The sequence below is a fragment of the Centroberyx affinis genome, unplaced genomic scaffold, assembly GCF_046629955.1.
Source record: "Centroberyx affinis isolate AG114_WGS23_722 - 3 ecotype Tasmania unplaced genomic scaffold, CSIRO-AGI_Caff_v1 ptg001103l_1, whole genome shotgun sequence".
In the NCBI taxonomy this organism is placed as follows: domain Eukaryota; kingdom Metazoa; phylum Chordata; class Actinopteri; order Beryciformes; family Berycidae; genus Centroberyx; species Centroberyx affinis.
Genome location: NW_027279646.1, coordinates 35,584 through 60,814, shown reverse-complemented (window position 1 = coordinate 60,814; position 25,231 = coordinate 35,584). Strand labels below are relative to the sequence as shown.

Here is a 25,231-nt window from a genome sequence, read left to right as displayed (position 1 = left end):
AATCCAAAAGATGTGACAATTGGAATTAACAACAGGAGGCATTAGATGCAGTAATGTCTCCTCAACAGAATTATTCTTGTCATGACTCATATTAAGCACTGACCCCCTTTGCCTTTTGAGGATTATATGTATTAGTAATGTAATGATGCTCCCTTCTTTTTTCGCTGGGCTTCTTTGATGTGCATCAACAGGGTCAGGGATCAGCCAACCCATCGACAGAGAAGACCTTGATTTTTGCAGCCACATTAAAACATAGTCATTATAACCTCCAGTTTGCGCTTGTTTCTCTAGTTCTCACTCCCATGGGAGAAATTCTTCATCTGAAGTCTTAGGCTGCGGCTGAGGCGGCTGCTCTGTAGAACCAAAATAATCCTCCATGTAGAGACTGCATATCAGTTCTGGCAGAACTTAAACATTTCTGTGTGTTTTGCAATCCCAGACAACGATTTTTACAATGTCAAAATAGAGCGGTCTGTGAATTTCAAATATCTTTTGTATGTAGTGGGGATGTTTGGTCTGTTTTAAGGGGATTTGCATGTTAAAATTCTCTGTGTTTACCTAAAACAGAAAAGGGGATGAAAAATAGCACCGAAGCATGTGGCATGATAGGATCTACTTTCTTCTAAATGGACCCACCTGAACAGTTAAGAGAGAATACCAGGGGGGCTTGGGTCTATCATGCTTAACCTTGGCAATATGACAAATCCTTCCCCTTAAACCCCTTCTACGAGACATGCATCAACATGCAACCCATGTGATTCTCTCCTGCTCCCCACCCACTGTTTTTCAAAGCCAAGAAAACATTCAGGAGATGAACTGGAGAAAATGCCATGGCCATGAATACAAATAGTGGTTTTTGGAATTTGAAGTGCCAACATGTACTCTTGTATCGCAAGAAAGAGAAAAGGGATATGACTCAGAGCGCTTCTTCTAACCACAAATGGACTCAGTTCTATATCGCCGGTTCTATTTTCGAATACTTATATCGGAATCAAGAGTGTCTGATAGCAGTTGTCTGGGAAAGGCGGGTGTAGCCCCGGGGTTTGTGGTCTTGTCTGACACTGTCTTTAGAAACAATTCCCAGCAAGGTGGACCAGAGAGAGGGCTAAGTGTCATGGGAAATGGTGCCATATGTCCAACTAGATTTTCAATGTTTAACCGCATCTTGGCGCTTGAAATGAAATACAAGCAGTTGCGCCATGGTCAAGAGTTCTCAGGGTATCATCTGTATTTGAAAAGCAGGTGTTATTTTGCAAATCCCAAATCTCTTTTCTCATCTCCCACCTCAGTCCTGTGTGTCTCTCACATCTGATGGATGGCCATGTACTGCATTTGTGAAGTTGTATTGCATATTTTAGGCAACAACACTGGGTGTCTGGTATTTATATTGAGGGATATGGAAATGATAAATTGGAGTCTCTTTGTACAACACAGGTTGAACTAGTTCAAGTATTTACTTTAGTCTGTTTAAAGGTATGTGAATGTACAGTGAAGTGTACTTATGTTTTATTTAATATAAAAAGAGGTTAACTGCAATGGTCTCTTGAATCCTTCATGAATTGTTCGTGTTTACTTCTAAATTAAGCTATTTTTTATTCCTTGGCCAGAAGTCAAGAAGTTCCACTGAACAGATTAGAAATACTGCAGTGAAGAACAAAGAGGCTGGAAAAAAAGAAGCAAAACCTTGATGGTGCTTTGTTCTCCAATATTAAGTATTCAAATATGCTTTTCGTTTTTTTTCTCCTATTTTCTAATTCCCATTGGAAATCTTGACTACATAGTTGGAAAACATGCCGTATGACCGCTCTCTCACTCCGGATATTGGATTATGGAGGCATCCACGCTGTTGGAGGAAAGCTTGACTCTGAGATCCGCTCTTGTTCCAAAGATGTTGGCTACCAGTAATATTGGGAATAAAACAACATAAAAAGACAAACAATCTTGAAGCACTCCTGCTGTGACCACGGTGGGGGCACTCTTATTTGACTAAAGGCTACACCCTCCTTTATGCTGCAGAGAAAGCGTCCCTGTCAAACCCAAGCCCAGAACAATGGGGGCCAGCCTGGGGAAACAGGCCCATTTGCATGCAGCTGTTTGCCGTTTCCAGGACCACAAAGGCCAATCAAAGGAGTCTTAATGGAGGATGACAAGCGTCAACCAACGCCTTTGCTCTCTGTCTGTGCCAGCCCTCGCCACTCTGTCTCCCCTCCAAAAATGGCCCAGTTTTTTTTTAGCCTGATCAAACATTCCACTAGTGTTTTTTTTTTTTCTCCCTTCGTCTGATGTCCTGATGGCGGGGAGTTTTTAAGGTTAAAGGTTGGTTAGGGCAGGACCTCCCGAGAACAAAACAAATCTTGGGAAAGTATAGCAGATGAGTCTAAACATGACTGTATGTGTCATGGTCTGGTGCCTCCAGTTGCCACATGCCAATATCTTTATACCAAACCTCCATTATCTTTCATTTCATCTCCAGGGTTTTAAAAGCCTCAGACTGTATCTGCGTGGATCTGTTCGGATGCACCCATCTGAGCCACAGTGCCACTTCCAATTTCAAGGGTGTTGATAGAAAACAAAATATGTATTATGAGGGGGGATTGTCGCCAGTCAATTATAGGCTGTCAACTGGAGAAGAAGAGAAACTCCCAGAATGCAACACATTGAGAAGCAGCCTTGGCCCTAGCTTTGCTCTCTTGAGCTCAATAGAGAGCTTAGCAGGCAGGTCAGGGGGAGGAATCTGAAAAGCTACTTTCCCCACAGTCACTCGCTGACCAGAATGCATGATAAGGCGTCGTGTCAACAAGGCCAGGAATAGGGATCACAGCCAATTATGGCAAAGTCAAAGTAGTTACCATGGCGACCTGATTCTATATAATGGATTTTTTACTTGGCTTGGATTCACCCATAGTATAATTTTAGGTTAGTCTGAGATTCCGATAAAGAGAGAGCAGCCTGTTTTTTACACATACGGATTGTGTTATGGATTTTTCCTGCAGTTTTCTTGACACCGTTTTCTCTGCAGCTGGTGCCCTTCTGTCGCAGTCTTTGGCTGCTGGAAAGTTGAGCAGTCAAACAAAGCACGGAGCACAAGATGAAAAGCTTTTCACACTTCCTTAAGACATCGACACTCGTGCACACAAACAATTTTATCTCTTGCCAAAACCTCGCGAGCTTGTTCTAACTTAAGAATCAACACAGAAGAATACCTGCATCAAAAAAAACCTTTTGTTGTCACAAGGGTTTTCCATCTGACGACAAAAAAAATCTTAAGATCTTAAGCAACATCCAATATGTCAGCCAAAAATATAGTGCCTTGAATTCAGTCCTCCTCCCACTGGCTGAAAAAAACTCCTTTATATACATTTAAACTTTTTAGACAGATTTGTCATTACCTGCCCAATTACAAATTGGCAAGACAGTCATTAATAAGACCAAGACTATCTGCAGTTTGGAGAAGAGGCAATTTGTTCTTTGGGCCGCCGGTACAGTCTAGATACTCCCCTTAATTGATGTAGTGTTAGCCTATGACCAGAGAGATCTATACCGGCTAGGGAGGAGGAGGCTGGCAAGGCACAGGCCTAATCAATCGCTAGGCCTGTGTTGACAGCAGCATGCGATCATGCCATAGTGGTCTGATAGATGGCCAGAGACAGTGGGAGAAAGGAGGTTATGAAGGCTGATGTGTGTTTGTGCATGTGTCTGTGTGTCTGCGTGTGTCGTCCAAAGAAGGTTTCTCCATTCAGAATTTTAAAACCCCATGAAACGCATTCTTTCTGTCTGGTGTGATAAACCCGTCACTCCTTCCATGAGGAATGGCAGGCGGGACGATCATTAGTCTTTGCAGTGAAGCCAGGGACTCACTCTGTGTTTTATCATCCACTATTCTGGACAGGTTTTCTGAAAGGTATGGGTAATTGTCGTGGTTATTTCACTTATTGGAATAGATGGAGTGACCCTACAGCCCTCCACTTATGGCCAGGCTAGGCTGACATCTCTTAATGAGGTGATAAACAGCCCGGCTAAGCAGAATCTACTGGCCATTAGATAGATCACGGTATTATATGGTAATGAATGTCTAGTGGTCTAATGTAAGTGAATTTATACTATTAGCTTCATATTTTCTGATATGACTACTAGTGAGAGCAGAAGATTCTCCTGATATGAAATGACTTAAACACGATATTTTGGACAGTGTATGTTTCAAAGATGTCTATGTTTTTTTTTTTTCCATGTTTGCCTGTGTGACATGTGTAGACTGACATAGAATATCATTATAATTGAGCTAGGCGCAGCAGGCTGAAATGACTAGCAGACATGTGGGTCGGGGTAGGTATTTCAAGCCGGGATCACTTCAACTTTGAACAGTTCAAACAATGCTAATTGCGTCAGGCCCCGACTGTCAAAAGTGTGAGGATAATTAGCGTGAGGGTGCGAAGCGAACCCGGGGTGGTAAGTGTTAGTACATGACAATGCTTGGGAGCCAATGGGAACATGAAAAAGGTAACAGGCTGAAAGGAGGGCTAATTAGGAGAGAGCAGCGCAGAAAATACAAATGGTAGCTGCCCCCTCAGGGACCCACTATTGCTGCAAACAACGGCGATTATTGACAGTTCATGCAGTGCTCTGCCGTGCATTTCTTAAACGGAGCACATTTGCATGTTCTACTTGGACTTAATTGTTTTCTCAGAACTGCAGACATTATTACTTTTTTTTTTTTACTTTTAATCATTATTTCAACCTGTGATAATGGGTTATCTTTCTTCGTTCCTTTTTCTCAATCTTTCTTCCTTTCTTTCTTTCTTCTTTCTTTCTTTCTTTCCTTCTTTCTTTCTTTCTTTCTTTCTTTCTTTCTTTCTTTCAAATCCCTGCTTTGTTTTGTGCTTATCTCCTTATCTGTAATTCCAGGTTATTTGTGACTTGAGATTTGATTGCTTGGGAAAGGGGAATACAAAGGAATAACCTTTTCATTGTAATTTGTTGAAAGAGGGGGGGGCAGACTTGAGCGAAATAGTTAATTTTCCCCCAAAGCAGAGCTATTTGGCTGCGCTCCCATCTGCTGTGTTCCATGTATAGATTTTTCCTCCTGTGTGGACTCCAGACAGTCCCCTCTTCGATCGCCGACACTGTAAAATGGATTAAATTACACTCCATTCTGCTGGGATTCTGCCTTTTTCTCTGTCTTACTTTACAGTGCAAGTAAAGCAAAAGAAACAAACGAGGGGACTTGTACCACTGTAAAACAAACCCTTCTCAGTCAAGCTACGTTTGGCTTTGTGGTGGATGTAGGTGGAGGGCTTTGTGTTGTACTGTAGCCTTTATATTTGCTCAAGGTTTTATGAGGTTACCACTGGTCTCTTATGACTTAGATTGGATGTCTTAGCCAACATCCAAGACCACAGAGAAATGGAGGAATTGAATTGTTTCGTCTCCCCCCCCGCCCCTGTATCGTGTGCAATGGCCCGTCTGTTTAAAACTGTGGTAAACATTGGACTGCTGTTGCCTAGTTATTTCATGCCAATGGATTTTTACAGCATAATGTGTGGTCTTATTGTATTGAACCAGCGATCCTTTTAACTCATTAATTTTCTTTGCTTAAAGTTTCCCTCTGTCTTTGTCCTCTGTCAGGGTTCAGCCGTGCAGCCTTGCCGTTTGGGCTGGTCAGGAGAGAGCTCTCATGTGAAGGATATGCAATTGATCTGCGCTGCCCGGGGAGTGATGTCATTATGATCGAGACGGCCAACTACGGCCGGACTGACGACAAGATCTGTGACGCTGACCCATTCCAGATGGAGAACGTCAACTGCTACCTCCCCGATGCCTACAAGATTATATCACAAAGGTAAAAGGCTAGGGGATCTCATTTCACAAACAGAACCAGGAGCCGGGGAGGTAAGGCACGGACCTCAGGGTGACAGGGGGGATACAGAAAAAAAATCATGTTTTCCACACTTTTCTTTTTAAACATTATATAAAAAAAATAATCACCCTCCTTGTGCAACCACCTACATACTAGACAATTAATCAACATCTCACACCTTTGAAATGCTTTTTTTTTTGTTCATTGACTAGATTATGTAGGTGGCGTTTTGAAATTCAGAAAACTAGGGCACAGATTAATTCTTGGCGGTTAGGAATCGACATCCTTACACCAGGTTCCTCACACCAACTGTGCGTTGTTGCTGGTGTTTGAGTCATAATCAGTGTAGCTCAAAGAGACTGCGAGTCACATGAAGACGCTCTTAATTCCCCGTCTGGAACATTGGGCTTGTTTTGTTCAAACACTGCACTGAGGTGGTTTTGCCTCGGGTATTGAGCGATGCCCCTCATAATACCTTTTATACTGGTGACACTCTCACGGGACGCTGCTTTGCTTTCAAAAGACAGCGCACAACACTTCAGCTCAGCTTCTGCTTACTCCCAGAGGTGTTTGTATTTTTAAACGGCACTAGATGAACTACTCAGAAATAGTAACCGGCCCGAGTTCATCTGTTAATGTACTTCTCTGTCCTAACCTGCCCCACCCACCCAAGCCCAGCTACTACATCATCAACCACCATCTTCCACCCTTGGGTTTTTACACGTTACATCCGCTTCTATATTTGCTCCCATGAGATGTGGCACTGCAGAATAGCTAATCACTTCTTCCCGTGTTACACTGTCTTGCCACATTTACAGCAGAGTCTCAGTACTCTCATACAGTAACACACCACTGACAGTGGCCATGTCCCACAGTCTCACTGCAAACCACTTCAGTCTGCAGCAGATGTGTTGACAAGTCGCTCCCTGACTTGCCGGAGCTGCACTTCAAACTTATCTCCATCGAAGATTCCCTAGAGGCAATATGTGAGTGGGAGCTTTGAGAAGCGCCACCAGCCCTTAACCAGAATTATTCTAATGATTCAGATCAGAGGAAGTGGGATCCTGACCATAATTAGGGTTGATGTGATAACCAGGGATGTTACAGCAGTCACAAAGCCTTGGGAGAGCCTGATCAGTCCTCCTCCTGTCTGCAGCATACTCAAACCAGGAGGGTGTTTTAAGTGTGTCGCATTAAGAGACAATACACCGCCACTACTGGGAAGTTTAACAAAAGAGGTAGTTGCACCGCAGACACATAAACAAACATATTAAACAAGATAGGGGAGAGGAAAACAGTGGGAAGTCTATTGCAGACAGTGGCAGTTCTGTTGGTTTTGAAATTGTGACAAAAAAGCATTTATCAGGAACCCGTTTTTTTCACAACACAAACAACAAGATGAAAATCAGACAGCATGCTTTTCAACAACAATGTCTAGATCAAAATGTTTTGTCAACTAAAATGTTTTGTTGTTGATGAAAAAGTGGCTTGATAAAAGATTTATGGAGAAACTGATGGAAACTCAGGTTACTGGGCCTGTTTAATATTCAGGTGTTTGTTTTCTCAGAGAAATGTATGTAGACGGCATGACCTCTCTCTGCTGCCTCGCTCCCTCCACCTCGCTCACTTTTCACTGATGTAGGTGTGAACACTATTCACACAAAAGAAGAGATAATCTAAATTAGGTTCTTTTGCTGACTTGCATTAGCTTATTGCTACAGCCACCTATTTCCTGACCCAGTAAAACTAACTGAATAAATCTTTTACTTGGTCAGAGGGGCAGCCTTTTAGTTGGAAAGCAGGCAGGATTGCAGCACTTTTCTACCATAAGTGTGTGTTTCGACTGTTAACCGAATTGGAAAAAATAGTGCAATAGAGTTTGCCTGCAGTGATAGCTACCCATTTCATTTCAGCAACCGACAGTTTCAAGCAGACACACCGTTTCTGCCAATGAAACATTTGACTTTTGAACATTAGAGTTCAGGTTTCCATCGTCTGATCATCTCACAAATGTCGCATTCCAAAGGACAACATATTATTTTTGAGATAGAGTCTCCCCAGATAGTTTCCATCATTGTTTCCGTCATACAGTATGTCAATAAAAACAACCAGACATAATGACATCACATCTAAAAAGCCCACCTATGTGCTAAAACTGACAATGTCAAATAGAAATGAATTGGTATTATAGATCCAGTGCAATGGTTCTAGTTCAGTCATGAAGAGCTTGCTATGGATTTCTCATGCAAGGAGTGTCATTTTTTCAATGTTTGATGGTTCATCTAATATTTTAAAACTGCTTCAGTGCCCCTCTCTCCATGCTCAGATGATTCCCAGTAGGTTGTGGGGGTTTCCCATTTTACATCTAACATTTACAGTACAATCGGTGTTAAAGTAAATTCTTACCACTGAACAGAAGGTGTCAGTTGTCATAATCTGATAAATCTTGCATTGATTTGAGTGGAATATCTTTCTTTTTGCACTCTTCTGCTGTCAGTCATTTTAAACTCTGAGGCAGTAACCAGTCTACTTTGTAGCTAGTGGCGAGTCTCTTGAGCATTCGCTGCAGCCAAGCCATAACAGTAAATCTCTTAAGCACAAGTACAGCTGGCACCGCATCATCAGTTGTGTTAAAACCATAGCTGGTGCTGCTGCTGCTAATTGTAAACTTTGTAATGGATTTCTCTCCCTTTTATTCAAATAATCTTTGTTTGATGATCCATTAGTTTCAAAGGAAGGGTTTTTCTTTTTTGTTCATTTGAAATAGCTGGACTTAGAGTGCAGCTTGAAAAGCTTTGCTGTCCCTTTCTGGTTAATGAACATTTACCTTTTTATTCATTCCTCAAAGTTCCTGCATAGTTAAAACGCACAATCGAGGTTGTATTTGAACTTGGTTGTGGTGCAACACATTTCCATTTTTGCAGCGACAGAAAGCCTCTTGAATTACTAATGATTCTTTGAAAGACATGTCCAATGTTGAAATATATGTCCAACTTGCATGACTTTGCTTTTGACCTTCTGAAATATTTATCTCAGGCTTGCAAATTGTTGAATGTCCTATTTTGGTATCATTTTTTTCTTTGACGGATATCTGTTTGCCTCTGTTACTGCTGACAGCATTCTCAATCCCTCGGCCTCAAGAGAGCTTGATTGAAGTGGAGCCAATTTCATCCTATATTTACACAAAATCAGTCCTCTGCTGTCCTTTTTTTCTTCCCCCTCTTACTTGAACTTTCTAACACTCACATCTGCAAACACGCACGCAAATGCACACACACACACTAACTCACGCATCAGCCTTTTAATTCAAAAGGGACACACGTTCATCAGCCAGGCCATTTCATACTGCAAGCCGAAATATCTCTCGCAGAAATTACACATTCACGTTGTGTTTGCTGCGCACATGCAGAGGATTCTCACTGTTTACCAGAGAGAGCCATTCCAGTCAACTGCATGTCACAGCCACCTGTTGTGTGTATTTTAATGAATGTCTTCCCTTTCAATAGCGGTATGAAGACGCTGTTAAAGGAGATAAATTCACCTTGGCTGGAGAAGTCCACATGCCATCATTAATCCCTGACATGCCATTACCACATTCACTCACATTCATTTACTGTTTCTTTCGTATTTTGTGTATTTAATGCTTTCATTCCCTTCTCTGTTTGCCAACTAGAATGCATATAATAAGGGTCCTGGCTGGGATTTTCACCATTTTCATTGTAGCCGTACGGTGAAATTTTTCCCCTTTTGTGTTATGAATGTTGTCTTATCCTAATTTTCTTGCCATGGGTAGTGCTTTAAGTCATGCTGAAATCTCTGGTCAATCTTTTTTTCTAGGTGCAACAACCGTACCCAGTGTGTGGTTGTCACTGGCTCTGATGTCTTTCCCGATCCATGTCCTGGCACCTACAAGTACTTAGAGGTCCAGTATGAGTGTGTTCCCTATAGTAAGTATCCCCCATCCAAATCTCATATTGAACTCTTTTTTTTGTGAATGTGTTTTAAATGTGTTTTTTTTTTTAGATTAGACAGACATGTGCTATAACTACAGCCTCTCCTCTTCCCTCCTTCATAATGGATAAGGTTGATTTTATAATCTGCTTGCAAGTGTCGGGGCTTGGTTCACAGACGATGCTTCGTTAAATTAAGGTGGAAGGATATGGAATGAGATCAGCGTTAATAATAACAAAATATATTGAAGTAGGCCTTAATCTTGAATAGTTAAAAAAAAAAGTAATTTAAATGGCTTTAATTGAAATGACTCAAAATTTGTTTTGTTACCTCTGAATTATTTACATTTTTTTCATTCCTCAAAGTTCCTGCATAGTTAAAACGCTAGTTTCTAGGTTGTGTTTGAACTTGGTTGTGGTGCAACACATTTCCATTCTGCAGCGACAGAAAGCCTCTTGAATTACTAATGATTCTTTGAAAGACATGTCCAGTGTTAAAAAAATATTTCACTGAGATAACCAAAGACTGATTACACAGAGACGTACATTGTAGGTATTACTAGGTATTTGTTTTGTTTTTTTCTTCTGTGGAAATGGAGTGAGATATCAAAATCAACGTATTACAGAGGATATTAGACAACATCAGACAAAGTGATTGAAATCCTAAAATTGTTACACTATTCTGAAGAATCAAAACTCTAGTGTGACTTTTTGAATGTGCCTGTGCTAAAACCTTTACAAAATCCCTGGATTTGATCGTGGATCAACTCTAGCCGTCCCGTGAGAAACCGGTTTAATTAAATGTAGAGTCTGCTAAACCTGCCACTGTTGTAAACAATGTCTCTGATATCTGATTTGAGTCATTCTACCTTAAAAGGGTATTTTAGAGTAGGACTTGACTTTATCTGTGCCTATGAAACCAGCACTTAGGTTTTTAACATGATGAATTGTAAACTTTTTTTTTTTCTGAAATATTCACTCTTCTTTTCTTCTTTCAAACAGACCTCCCTTCCTCCTTCAGTCTTGTTCCCAACTAACCTCTTTGCTCTCATTTTTTTAAACTTCCAATCTTTCACATTGTCTCTAGACTCCCTTCTTCCCACTGTATGCAGCTTCAACGATCCGCTAAAGAAGCCCCATATTAGGCAGACTGTTCATTAGTCATTGCTCATTTGCCATTGCACTCTTTGGCTCATTAAAGAGTTTGGTCTGTAACATTAGCACCAAGTTATGTTTTTGTGTGTGTGGGCGAGCGTGCTTGGAATCAAGTTGTGATTTGTGTTTATAAAGTTTGAACAAAATTCCACCCCCAGTCAATACATGCCAAAAATAACTCTTGTACTGTTTCTCTAAGAATGTTATCTGTCTAAATATGCTGAGGATTTTGAGGAAAGTGTTTCTCTATGTCATGCCATGTAGGAGAAGCATATTTAGAGGGTTATATTGTGCTTTTATAGTGGCCAATTTGTTATTTTGTTGGCAGTTTAAGAAGTTAGGAATGAACATTTTAATCCTCTGAAGAGCATGGCACATAGTTTGTCTCCGGTCTTAACGTGTGTGTTTTTACATCCTAGGGCGAGAGACCATTCACTAATAAACATTCTCTCTCCTAGCTCTTAACCCTAAAACAGTCCCGCAGTTCATCTCTTGGTCATATCCTCCAACATATTCTTCTTTTGTACCTGGTAGTTGACTCATGATAACCTTTCTCTCCCTTTTGCACTCTTTTTGCTTTCTTTTCCAATGCCTGAAATAGAAGTGGAGCAAAAAGGTAAATGAGTGGTCTGGTCCTTTCCCCCCCTCCGGCTCCTTGTTCTGTGGTGTTGAGTACAGCTCCCCTCACGTCTCCTCCCCCTTGATTGCCTCTCCTGTCAAATGCTAAACCCATAGGGGGATTGTTTGCAACACTGGAGTCCAAACGAATTTCAAAACAGAATTTCAAAATGAAATCCAGGGTCAACGGATATAATTTTTTCTCAGACATGCAAACACAATGTGAAATGAATCACCAACTGAGCTGTGGTGATTTTTTCAGGGACTCTTGATTAGCGCTCTGTATTAACCCTTGAAGAATGAGTAGTTATTAGAATTGTGTATATTGCCCTTTGGCTTAGTCGTAGTTTGCTTGGCCCAACTTCTGCTGCACCCATAGCACGTGATGTGAGATAGCAGTGATGGCTGAGTGAGATGGGCAAAGACCAAAACGCTTGAAAAGAAAACACAAATTCTCTGTGTCCCTTTCATCCAGAACCAATTAATTTAAACCATCTAAATGGGAACCTTGCCTTGGCCTCCCTCACCCATCAGTGGTTACTCTTGTCTTTTGCCACAGAAGTAGTGAAAATCCTTTACCACTGTTGTTCGGTCTATTCCCCAACCTCCACTTTCATTTTACCTCTGCTTTGCTGCCGCCACCACCATTGACAACCTGTTGTTCACTCCCTCCACGAGATGTGAAGCCTTTTCCCTTTTCATTTTAGTTTAAGACCCAAGTCATGTGAGTGTGCATGTGCAGTGTGTCCATTTACCCAGCCGTTAGTGTGGCATTTGACGTCAGAGAGAGTCTGGTATTTAGAAAAAAAAAAAAAAAAGACGTGTGAACTCTACTTCTGCCATTTCCCATGTCTTCCATTTGCAGGATTTTACCCTTTTTTTGTTCACCTTTTATTTTGTTTTGTCCCTGTTAGGGTGTAGCAGCCGACCCTTGAGATGCAAGTTCTCTCCACCTCGCATTTCTCATTCTGAATAATCATTCTGGCATATTCATTTATTTTCTTTTTTCCCTATTCATTAGCAGTAGTACAAAACAGTAGTTGAAATATTCCTCCAGTCCCTGATCTTTTTGTCCTGCACTTGATTTGTACAGCAGCAAGAATGATGATGCGTGTTAGCGAAATGTATCATGTTTGAAATATTTTGCCTTATTATGTTTTGTTTCACTTTCCTCTCTGTCACTAGTTTTCATTTGTCCTGGGACTCTGAAGGGTATAGGAGCCCCCACCTTCATATTTGAGGCAGAGCAGCAAGCAGGGGCGTGGTGCAAAGACCCCCTGCAGGCTGGAGACAAGGTCTTCTTCATGCCCTGGACGCCGTACCGCACCGACACCCTCATCGAGTACGCCTCTCTGGAGGACTTCAAGAACGCCCGCCAGACAACCACCTATAAACTCCCACATCGTGTTGACGGGACGGGCTTCGTAGCCTACGATGGTGCCATCTTCTTTAACAAGGAACGCACGCGCAACATTGTCAAGTTTGACCTGCGCACGCGCATCAAGAGCGGCGAGGCTATTGTGAATAACGCCAACTATCACGACACCTCGCCGTACCGCTGGGGCGGGAAGACGGACATTGACCTGGCGGTAGACGAGAGGGGCTTATGGGTAATCTACGCCACAGAGCAGAACAACGGGCGCATTGTGGTGAGCCAGCTCAACCCATACACGCTACGCTTTGAAGCCACCTGGGAGACGGCGTATGACAAGCGCTCTGCCTCCAACGCCTTCATGGTGTGCGGCGTGCTACATGTGGTGCGTTCGACCTACGAAGAGAACGAGAGCGAGGCCAGCAGGAGCCACATCGATTACATCTACAACACCAAGCTGAGCCAGGGCGAGTACACCGACATCCTCTTTCCCAACCAGTACCAGTACATCGCTGCTGTGGATTACAACCCCAGGGACAACCAGCTATACGTGTGGAATAACTTTTACGTCCTGCGCTACGACCTGGACTTCGGCCCGCCGGATCCTGCAGAAGGTAAGACCGCCCGCTCCATTTTGTTCAGCACATTGTCTTTGTGTAATGTGGTGAGCTTCTGTTGTGTGGTTGTAGTGTGGGATGTCACAGATGACTGCCTTTTAATTTTGGATGCAGTTCAGGTGTGATATAGAAAAGAGGGTTGTGTTAGTCTTGGGGAAAGGGCTCATTTGCAGACAGAAATTACAGATTCACCTTGGAATGAGGGATAGCTCCCACCGGGATCTCACCGCTACAACGCCTGCTTCTTTATTACCATGAGGCAAGCTGAGGCACTCACTCTAGCTGAAGCCTGGACCCTATCAAATTCTTTAATCTTAGGCCTTATCCCAAACCATTATGAACACTGCCCTCGTGAACCTCCCTCTAATGCTTGGAATGGGATTCAGAAATATTGTGCACAGTATGACAAAGGCTGTCTCCTCTTCCTTGCCCTTGGATTTGAACTGTGTTCAAATGTGTTGCCATGGCTACCTCATCAACTTCTCAGAGGCCATTTTTTACAATGGATTGGGAGACAATCACCATAATATTGTGGCATAATATTGTTGAACCCTCCAAGTCTATGTGTGTGTGATTTAGGTGGCCACGTGGTGAATCAAGGCAGATGACAAGGTTAGAAGAATGACTCTATGGTGGAAAGAGAGATCAATTACAGTGAAGCATCTTGTCAGGCGGTTAGGGGGCTTAAATTAATCTGCGAAGCGCTGAGGGGAGACATACGTGTCATCAGACAGGGCCCTTACATCATGCTGATAATGGGCGTAATTACCTGACTGCAGCCACCTTATCCCAGAGAGCCGGGCTAAGTCCCTGTGCGAACGGGGGAAGCAAGGATCTCAACCCGACTCCACATTATGCTAGAGGCTCAAGTTGCCCCTGGAGCACTGGTCCAGATTAAGTTATGATTCCTAACTTCTGGATGTTCGGAAGGGGTTGTCAGGGGGAAATCTGATTCTTGACCTGTGTTGTTGGGGGGGAGGTTGATGTCTCAATGGAGGCTGTGTGCTCCTGAACTCTGGCCTCTTGTCAACACGTCTGTTTGTTTTCCTGCTGTTCCCTGGAATCTCTCCGGCATGATATCTTGACACCCGGGGGGCTCCGAGTTTGCGTCTGTTTTGCAGAACAACCAGATCCTCAATTAAGACTATGTTAGAGGAGATATGAAATGCTCAAACTTTAATGAGTTCTCCATGCATGCAAACTGCCTGCTCTACTGTTCATGTTCTGATGTATGTAAATGTAATTAACAACTGAATTATCATAATTACCCTCCTTGTCTCAAAAGAGCCTCACGGAAAGGAGAAAAGTGGCCATCACAGTGCATTTCCAATGAAGGGTTTAATGTGCTCTCTCAGCTACTGTAATGCCTCGGTAAACACAAATGCCACATAGTCTCTAATGCCACTTGCAGCAGGAACAGTGTATGTAATCAAGGAAACCAACAGCACATAGTTGTTGATTTCACCCATTATTTTTAGCACCCGTTTCCACCACTGTTCTGCCATTGGGATCCAATCAAGAATGCGTACTTGCCACTGTGGATCATTAAGTGTATTTTATGAGAACATTTTGAAATGTTGCCGGCTTAAAGAGGGAGAGAAAGCAGCCGAGATGCCGAGGCCAGCAGCAGTACTCTGGGTTTTGTGAATGGCACATGAAAATAATTGGTTCATGTTTATTAGGTTTTCCAGATCTACACCTTTAACTTCTTTACTATGTAGCTATTTGGATTTATTGCTGCCCGCGATATAGCGTTGAATTAAACAACCAATTCTGCAGGGTAATCTAATGGTGCTGAAATAATGTCTCTCTCACTGAAACAGGGGCACTTGAGGCATAGAGGAAATTAATTGTGCCCATTAAGATTCATCGACCACAAACTGAAGTTACCTCAAACACCAAACCAGTGTATTTCTCTCCTTTGCAGAACGCACGTAGTACAATGAGAGTGAGTCTCCTCTTCTGTCAAAAGCATCAACCTTGACTGTAATGCTCATCCTAGAGAGGCATGGAAGTGCCAACCGGATTAGGGTCTATATTTAAGATGTTTTAGCAAAGTGATCAAAGCAGAAAATAATTGACCTTAGCAAGTTGTCTGAGTTCCCTTTATCTTGTGTGAAGTGTTTATAAAACTTCAGGTCTCCGAATCCTGATCCTGGTTGAAGGGATTCACTAAGATTATTCCCCCTATTGATTGTTCCTGTTATTGTCCCAACCAATTTACACACAATTCAACAAAATGTCTGTGCCCCGCTAATGCTTTGTGAGCACAAAACACCAATGATCAATACTTAGCCGGTCCACCTCCTTAGAAGCCTCACTAAAAGAGGTGCATGCCAATAAAACGCACACCTAAGTGCTCGCCATTACAAAACTTACAGGGACACTAGTGATGTATTTTCTGTGATGTGCAAAGACATCAACTGATTCCAGTCCAATGAATTCAAAAAGCCAATCAGAACAGCCAGTAATTGCCAAGAGCATTTCAAACTAACAAGGAGAGAAAGGAGAAAATTAATTTGTCTTTGAGGTAGCATTGATCTGAGGCCTAAAGACGAGAAGCATAAAATTAATGGCTTTGTCCGAAAGGCTTAGCCACTTGGAGTAATCTGGTAACAGTGAACAGGAGTGGGCTCTGCATAGAATTGAAATGTCAAGCTAGCCAGACTTTCATACACTAAATACCTGTGTGCCTAACATATCTGCCATCACAAAGCCTATATGCTTTTGCTCGGTCATTTTGTGGCGAAAACCAGCTGCGCACATTGGTGCACATAGGTTTACTTTTATCAGTGAACACCACCTCCAGGTGAGCCTTCAAAACAGAGGACATTTATAGATGGATCATGCACTAAGCCTGTGTTCCACCCTCTGAAGCATGATGTTAAGCAACAGAAATAGAGGGAGGCTAAAGTAAAGGAGCCAGGAGATTTTGGAACAGCTCTAATTGTTCTGCTTGTTGCCATGGCTCAACGCTGGCTTCACGACTGAAGGAATATGGGACTTGTTCAAGTGGACATTATAGGCGCGGAAGAAAGAGAGTTTTTAGATAGAGTGAGGATGAAAAGAGAACACTATTGTTTTTACAGTGCGCGCGTGTGTGTGTATGTCTGTGTGTGTGTCTGTGTGGCTGTATTTATTTCTGTCTGTCTGTGTGCTTTTGTGTGTCTTGGGTGCCGTTTTGCCACCTCCCTCTCACTCAGAGTGTGTACTTGTGACCGCAAGTCTGCTGCCTTACAGGCTTCAGTTTCAGCCCCCATAAATTACCGCACATAGATACAGGATATGTCCGGCAGAGCTTTTTCTGTCTACTGCTCTTTAAAGAACGAGTGTCAATAATTCAATCAGCCCCGCAGCAACTGGCTTTAGTTTTGTCAATGGCAAAAATAATGATATATTCATGAGTGGTGGATGACAAACCGCACATGAATTGGCTGTTTTTTTGTCCCTTACCTTCCATGCCAAGCTATGTGACCAGATGGTTCAGGCCCATTACATTACGCAGGACTGATGCTCACGTCATACAGGCTTGAATATAGCAGCATGAGCGCATATAAACAGCCTAATGTAAAAATGCATATCTTGTGGGATTTGTTGTTTCTCTATCATTAGTTAGCAGCACTGGCTCTTCAAAAGAGGCAAAAAGACTAACTGTAGCTCTTACGCAGTTCTTATCCACTGAGACTGTCTTATTGAGTTGAGCTGAAATGCTCGAGAAAACAAACGAACAAAGACACATCAATATATTAAAACACACACACACACACATACACACGCACACACACACAGCGAGAGAAAGTCACACTACCCCTTGTTCATTTTTTTACTGGTAGTATGGCGATGTGCCCATTAGTTTGGTTAAGTGCTGGCTGGTTCTCTCTTATTTTGTCCTTGCGTTTGGCCATGCTCACAGTGAGACAACTGGTATGAGAATAAAAATAATATCACAGCCATCCCATGTTTTTACATTTCAACTGGATTGGCATTTAGAAGTTTGTTCATAATTTCATATGGTTTGGAAATGGATTCCTGCAGATGTAGGGATGATTTTAACTGAAATCCTGTATTTGAGATTTTATTTCTACAGTATGTTTTGTTTTGTTTTTTGTTATTGTACTTGGAAGATTAGCCTTGTAAGAGATTCATCCTCAGAATTTAAACCAATTAAAACAGCTTGATTTGGCTGTGAGTTGTCATTGCTCTTCCTAATAGCAGGTATTAGGCAGCTTATTATCCATTTATCCTGGAGCCTAATATGGACAGGTACTGTAGATAGTTTGGGCTCTTTTGATTGTGTATAATTAGAGATAAAAACCTTTTTGTATTGGTCTAAGCAGTAAAGGCAAAGACAAACTGAATTTCTAGACCCCTGATTGTCTGATTATGGTTTTATTTAATTATTTTTTCATTTTCCAAGCTGATAAATGGCTCTGGGGTGCTGTTATAAAATCATAAAAGTAATTCTACTTTAGCTCTGATGCCTTGATTGATGATCTTGCATAATGGTTTTCTTTCCTTTCAGCACTATTTTAATTTACTCCATTCTGTTCAGAGCCTGCTGCTGTCGTCCATTTTTCAAGTGTTCAATCTCAAACTCTGTAATATTATTTACAACGGGCATTATTCAACATATGGCAACAATATGCCCTGCCTATCAGATTGGCCATCAAGAGTGACTTGACTGCCTCTTGAGAGAAATAGTAGCTAATTGGGACAGCCCTCTCTTGGCTGAGTGCTATCAGAGGACACAGGGCTCTTACTGGTGGGGAAATTGCTCATTGCAATCAAAAGAAAATTGGAGCGCGCATGGTGCAGAGACATCAAAAAGCATACAACAACACAGGCATCTGAAAAGTAGTTTACTTTCTGCTGCAATGATTTGGTTATATATTTGTTGTCGTTGATGTTGTTGCAATCACACCCTCATATAAAATCCAAAGGCGTTTGACTACAAACATCCAAAAACATATGCTTCTCTTTAAATTAAAAACGTCAACTTCACATATGAATGCCTCTCTTAAAGCGGTGAGATTTTGTGATTTTGCTGGAGAGAGGGAAAGTGAGAGAGAAAGAGCAAGTGCTTCATAGCATGAAATCAGTCATAAATGTTTGTAATTATGAAAACAATACAAATTTGGTGCTACTTTTATACAGGAGAAAATAATAAGCGTTCTCAATGTTCCTAACATGCTCATATCTCTGCAGGATGTTTGGAGAGCTTGAGAGGAAATTCAAGTTGCCAAAAAATGCCAGTTTAGGACGGATAATCATTTAAAAATGTAAAAATGTGTGCAGAGGCTATAAATTTGAGAATACTACGAATTATGCATGGCCTTGTGGTTTTGAAAGATTTAGATGAAGTGATCACAGTTGATGCAGACAATTCAGTATGTATTTTTCATTTTTCTTTATTCGGTAGCCCATATTCTCACATCCTCAGTATCTCTGAATTCATTCAGTTACTAATGGTAACGTATGGTTTTAGAAATACCATTTGCACTGCCTAGGATGACAAAGAACCACCTGTAACAAATATAAAGACTGTGCGTATTGAAATTGTGTGATTGGGTAGAGCACGTACCATATAAGGCTCAGTCCTTCCCGCAGCGACCCGGGTTTGAATCCAGCCCGCGGTCATTTGCTGCATGTCGTCCCCTCTCTCTCTCCCATACCATACCATATCTCTCTCACACTGTCTCTGTCAAATAAAGCATAAAATGCCTAAAATAAATCTTTAAAAAAACAAAAAAGAAATTGTGTGATATTGTGTGCTGAGATCTGGAAAGTAGGGCTTTGGATCCTTGACTAGGAGCAATATGGTCTCAAGAGCGAGTTAATTAGGCGATGCAAGCATGCAGTTACAGGCAGAGGCATATTAAGGTCTATATTTGCCTATGGAAAAGCAGATGTTTGCTCAGGTGTGGAGAGGTTTAATATTCTGAAACACAATTACATGCGTCCTTTTAGATTGCAGTTGAATTTTATTGCATTATAGGCGCATATTGAATCAGGTGAGTCAGCCTATGAATCATCTCACTTAGGTCAACAAAATTTCTTCACAAGCAATACATAACTTCTTATTTGTTATGTATTGCTTTTCTTTTTTTCTTTTTTCCCTTTAAATGTTAGATTGTTATACTGTTGTGTTATATCATAGCCTGTTAAGTGTTTGTTGGATTTCATACATATACTGTATGTATTCTGTAATAATGTACTTTATAGTACTACTATTATCTTCTCTGATCCTTGACTATTTGTCACGTACACTCATACTTTTACCTCAATTCCTAGGAGTAATTCTGAGAACCTTGATAGCTGTTGGCCCTGACCTCTCCATATCATCTGTTCATGACAATAACCGAACATGTCAGCTGTCAGTTTTGCAGCCACACTGGCCAGAAACATGTGAACGAGTGAGTGGGTGACAGACATACAATGACTGAATGAGCGTGAGGTAATTAGCCAGGGCTCCTTCCAGGGGAAAAGGGCAGGGAGTGAAATGTCACAATGCAGCCACTCTGCAGGGTTATTCAGGCTTTTTTTTTTTATTAGCGAGCATCACAAGAATATTGTCCCCTTCCTGCTGTGGGCTCCTGACCACATCCCCTGAGATCGGCTTTGTAATAAACTCAGATATTTCACTGGAATGGAAAAGCACAGATTCCCCTGATTGGCTGATTAGCTCCAGAGGTAAAATGTGGGCTTTGTCACCATTCACTCTCAGGAAATGGAGATATGTGTCTGATGATGGGGTGTCAGATAGCATGATATTGCATTTTCCCAGATGCACCCGGAGCCCCTGAAGACAACACAGCAGAGCCTTTCACAAAGGCAGACCTTATTGTGGGAAGCTGCTTTTATCTCCACAAACAATCAGCTGGCCGTGGGTAAAATGTATGATCATTCATGCAGGAGACATGTGGAGACGTGTATCCATGTACACACGCACACACACGCACACAAGCATTTCTTGTGCTTTCTTTTTATTTATATTGGCTATTCATACTGTATTAAATTTATATTTATAGATTTCCTATTTCTGCTCTCTCATTTCCTAGTTATCTCCAGGCTCTCTCCAGCAGATATCCATCTGTATACACAGTGATTTTAAGCACACATTTAGGAGCACACCTGTGCAGTAGAGCATACACATACACTCATGCACATGTGCATGGGCACACTCACACATAGATTTGCTCTGCAGGGTAGGCGTGGATTGAATACAGTGGAATCGCATTATTGCTGATGTATGGCTTTTGCCTGGAGCAGTGCAATTCTCCTTCCTCACCCCAGCTTTATCAAAGTGAGAGAGATGAACTAGGCAGAAAAAAGTAAAATGCAGGCAGGCTTTGTCTTCCCTGCTGACATTTAATCAACCCAAGGTTCCAGCTCTCTTGAGAAGAAATCACTCCCATGCAGAATGATGCTCCACCACCAGTCCTTTCCTTATTTGTGGGCTTAAGTAAACTAAAAATAGCAGAGATAGTGTGGCATTTGCAGGTTTGCCTTGATTCTGTGCAGTGAAGGAGCAGAACAGAGGTGGAGTTACGGCTGAATGCTGCACGAAGCCTTTTATTTCCGAGAATTATGAGCAGCAGTAACTCCAAGCAATACCTACAAACCGTGGGACTCAAAACAGTTAACGTTTCCCCACCGACGGGAGTGATGGGAGTTCAAGGCAAGGACAGTTATTGACTCGAGCTCTAACAGCTTCACTCTTCTCTTGCTCTAGTGCCAACTATCGAAGATTTCTCCGTCTCGCCATCCATTCCTGACACCACCACAATGATCACCACTACTGCTGCGGCTACAGGGAAGGGACAGGTGAACACGACTGCAGCGGCAGCAGACCCCAGGGATGGGAGAGACCCGTTCGAGGACTCCCGCGGCTCAGGTACAGCAGAACCCACCGTCCCGGAGCTGCCTCCCACACCCAGGCGCTTCTGTGAGGAAACCAGGAGGAGAGCCATCGACTGGCCCCAGACCCACACTGGAATCACTGTGGACCGGCCCTGCCCCAAAGGAACCAAAGGTAGGCCTACCATTATGGGGGTGTAGAGTGTGTGCGGTGTGTGTATGTGGGCGTGTGTGTGCGAACATGTTAGTGTCTGACGAGCTTTGATAACCATTATGCCACAATGTAAACCTGTTCTTTAAATTTGCATTATTCAAAGATGCATGTAGGATTTTCCTATTTATATATTGCTGGGAAATTGGTTGTGACAGTGCATTCAAATGCTAACAATAAACCATGGTTAGTCCTCACAGCTACTGAGAAGAACCAGTGATGTGCTTTGCAATTTAATTTGGTACAATTTGGGCATTTGGGGCTCGATTTCCCATAAAATCCCTTCCGGTAATGTAGTAAGTTAGGCATCAAAAGCAGCAGTGAAGGGGAATCGTGATACATGACAATAGAAAGCCGCTCACAGGGACTATGGAACATGCTGCTCATGGTTATTATGCCAATTCATTTGACAATGACATCAGCTCTCCAGAAAAATAAAAAATTTTACACAAGTTACCTCTGAAAACCCCATCACAGATACTGACAGAACTGTCATAATATAAAGCATGGCTATTGGGGGATAAAAGCAAGAAAGAGACAACGTTTTGACTGTGGGGGTGAAATGGTGATGAGTCTTGGATTACATACGCTGTTGCTCTTGTCAGTGAAGCGGCAGTCATTAGATATAATCTTGTATTTAATTTAGACATGCAAAATATGGAAGCATATAAATTGTTTACAATTCTGAAATGTGTCTATTTACCGACAATAACAAACTAGGATCTAGTGTATTGCTTGCCAATTAGGACTAAGCTATTATATATGTAAGAACCTGAAAGTCTTTTGCTATCCTCTCTTCCATTAAATTTCCCTTGTTCCTTTAGACTATGCAAAGCTGACAGGCTTTGAAATTGTTTTGAAATGGTTTTTCCTGCTGACCAGTTAGTTTCCCGCACTAGAGAGTCTGGCTGAATGGAGGATCAGCAGGAGAAACAGTATCTGAGAAAGGTTTTGGCTTCCCTCCAACTGGTGTGTTTGTTCTGTGGTACTGCAGGCATTGCCTCCTTCCTCTGCACCATGGCAGGGACCTGGTGCTCCAAAGGACCGGACCTCAGCAACTGCACCTCCCACTGGGTGACTCAAGTCGCACAAAAGGTAACCTGGAAATGTGATAATTGTAAAATACAGTGGGGAATGAACAAAAAACTCTGCTCTCTTTCCTATGTGTCTCTGAGGAACAACTTGGCCCTTAAAGGAAAAATCCACACTAAAACACTTAAACACTGTTTAAAAAAAAACTGTGTTTCACAGTGTAGGTATTTCTGGGCCCATTTTGTTGTTTGTATTGTTATTATTCCCGCAGATAACTGGCCAAAGGTAGACGATGTAACATCACATTGAGAAATTTGCAGCACAGCTACAATGAACTTTAATAGCAGAAAGATTTGCAGCTATCTAAAAGATCAATGGTAAACGTCAGGTTTTTGTGTCAGCCCGTGAGCAAGGGCTTCTGTCTAGACATGCCATTTTCAACAATCATACAGGGAGAAATCCATCATAGAAGAAGAAGGGGTACCAATTTCTACACTGACAGTAGCCTCAATAGACCAGAATACAATACAGTCACAAGTTGCATTTTGAGTAAGGGGCACTCTTGCTTTTTTCTCAACTGGAAAAACACGCTCTCTTGCTCTTACTATGCTATCGCTATTGCTCTCTCCAGCTACATGTACTGAATGCCACAAGGGGGTTGTCAAAAGGCACTCTGGGAAATGTAGGAAATCACAAACGGCAGGTTGGGGGAAAGTGGGTATGCCAAAAACATAACTCCTGCAATGCATTGAACATCACAGATTGATCATATATAACGGTGAAGGTGGAATTTTTCTTTCTTTTCTTTAAATCTGTTCTTATCTACTGCACAAGCTTATTGCAGACTACTTGTGGTTTTCTCACACTAAGGTTGTGTGTCACACTTAAAGTATTGTCTTCCCGACTACACATTCAATGCCTGTGTTTACATTCATTCCGCCCACAATGAATTGTTCCTGGTGAACGAGCACTGTTATTATTGATTCTAACTCTGAGAGGTATACAAGATACATTATATCAGCTTCACATTGCAGAACCATCATCTAAGGCCTGTCTCATTGACCCGCCCCCGCTTTGCTTGTTGTTGCTTCTTTAGATCCGGAGTGGTGAAAACGCCGCTAATTTAGCCAACGAGCTGGCGCGCCACACGCAGGGCCCGGTGTTTGCCGGTGACGTCAGCTCCTCGGTGCGTCTGATGGAGCAGCTCGTCGACATCCTGGACGCTCAGCTGCAGGAGCTCAGGCCCAGCGAGAAGGACTCAGCTGGACGCAGCTTCAACAAGGTACTGTGGAAACCCTGCCTGCCCCATTGTGGCCTCTCGTTAAACTTTGTCCCCCCCTTTGCTCCAACTCTGGCTCAACTCAGCTCAGGACATTCATTAGAAGGACCCCTACTGCCACGCACAAACACAAACCCGCGCACACACTTACATGCATGGTAACACACACTCACACACAGACTCAGGTGAGGGGGCTAGGGAGGCAGGCCTTGCCCAGAGGGGAAGCTCATTCCTCTCCAGCTCCCTGGTAATTACTGGCTTTGGAAACGCAGCCTCACCTGGCAGTTCCAGCTTAAAGGAGCTAATGGCCATGAGCCCCCCACCAACACAAAGAATAACTCTTCAGTACTGACAAGTATGGTACTGCCCTCCCCTGGAGCTCCTACCAGCACTCTGAGAGAAAAGAGTAGGCCGAGACATACCTACATCGCTCACCTGTTGACAGTCCCACGGAGAGATGAGTGACAGTTTGAGAAATTACATTGTTATTCAGACTTTTCCGACAACAGTTTCTCTGTAAACAAGGTGATTTGCACTAAAATGACACCCGTCATTTGTATCCTTATGTGCAGACTGCCAGCAGCTACATTGTCATGCTATTGTTTATTTGCAGGTAAGAGCTAACAGGTTGCTCACTGCACTGCCAACAGTGTTGCAGTGATTGGAGGGACATAGCAACACTAGCACGTGATTGACTGCTGACAAGCAACATTGCCAAAAGTTGTAGGCAACTTTTACCCAGCAGTAAACAAGGAAGTAATGGCAGCCTACAATCCATGGGAGAAGTCTTTTCGTGGTTGATTTGTCTTGGTCCAGAGAAAATAGATTGGCTCCCTGTGTGAGTTACACACAGTGTGCTGAAACCATTAGGTTGTCATTTAGAAAAGAATAACATTTTACCTCTGTGTTTTCTAATTATGTGTGAGTGCTGCTGTATTCTCTGTGATTTTCTCCAGTTTTGACTAACATAGGAGGGGAATGCAACTAAATTTGTACCAAGAGACCAACAAAGGACTTAAAAGAGCTGGCACAATATTACAATCTCCATGCCATGAAGTACAAATGACTCCATCCTGCATTGTTTATTGGCTCAATGTATTTTAAAACATCACTAATGGAGAGCATCAGAGTCTAGTCTCAGCGTTTTTCCTCCACAGTGCTGTGCATTTCTCATTTCTACCCCCCACTATTATGTAATCCGTATTCATATTAGGAATTCAAATACCATTCCCCCAAAGCATTTGGAGCTGTCGCATTATTTTAGGGTTATATTTCATCGACCTGAG

At 42.3% G+C, this 25,231-nt stretch overlaps 1 protein-coding gene across 1 annotated transcript in view; it reads left to right on the top strand.

The window, feature by feature from the left end:
- The first annotated feature begins 1,199 nt into the window (after positions 1–1,199).
- LOC139647703 (adhesion G protein-coupled receptor L2-like) overlaps positions 1,200–25,231 on the top strand; it is a 44,888-nt gene continuing 20,856 nt past the window's right edge. Inside the window, exons 1-7 of the mRNA XM_071523656.1 lie at positions 1,200–1,218; positions 5,623–5,836; positions 9,692–9,801; positions 12,763–13,563; positions 21,299–21,598; positions 22,629–22,729; positions 23,763–23,948. Coding sequence (XP_071379757.1) covers positions 1,200–1,218; positions 5,623–5,836; positions 9,692–9,801; positions 12,763–13,563; positions 21,299–21,598; positions 22,629–22,729; positions 23,763–23,948 — 1,731 coding nt within the window. The remainder of the gene's footprint in view (positions 1,219–5,622; positions 5,837–9,691; positions 9,802–12,762; positions 13,564–21,298; positions 21,599–22,628; positions 22,730–23,762; positions 23,949–25,231) is intronic.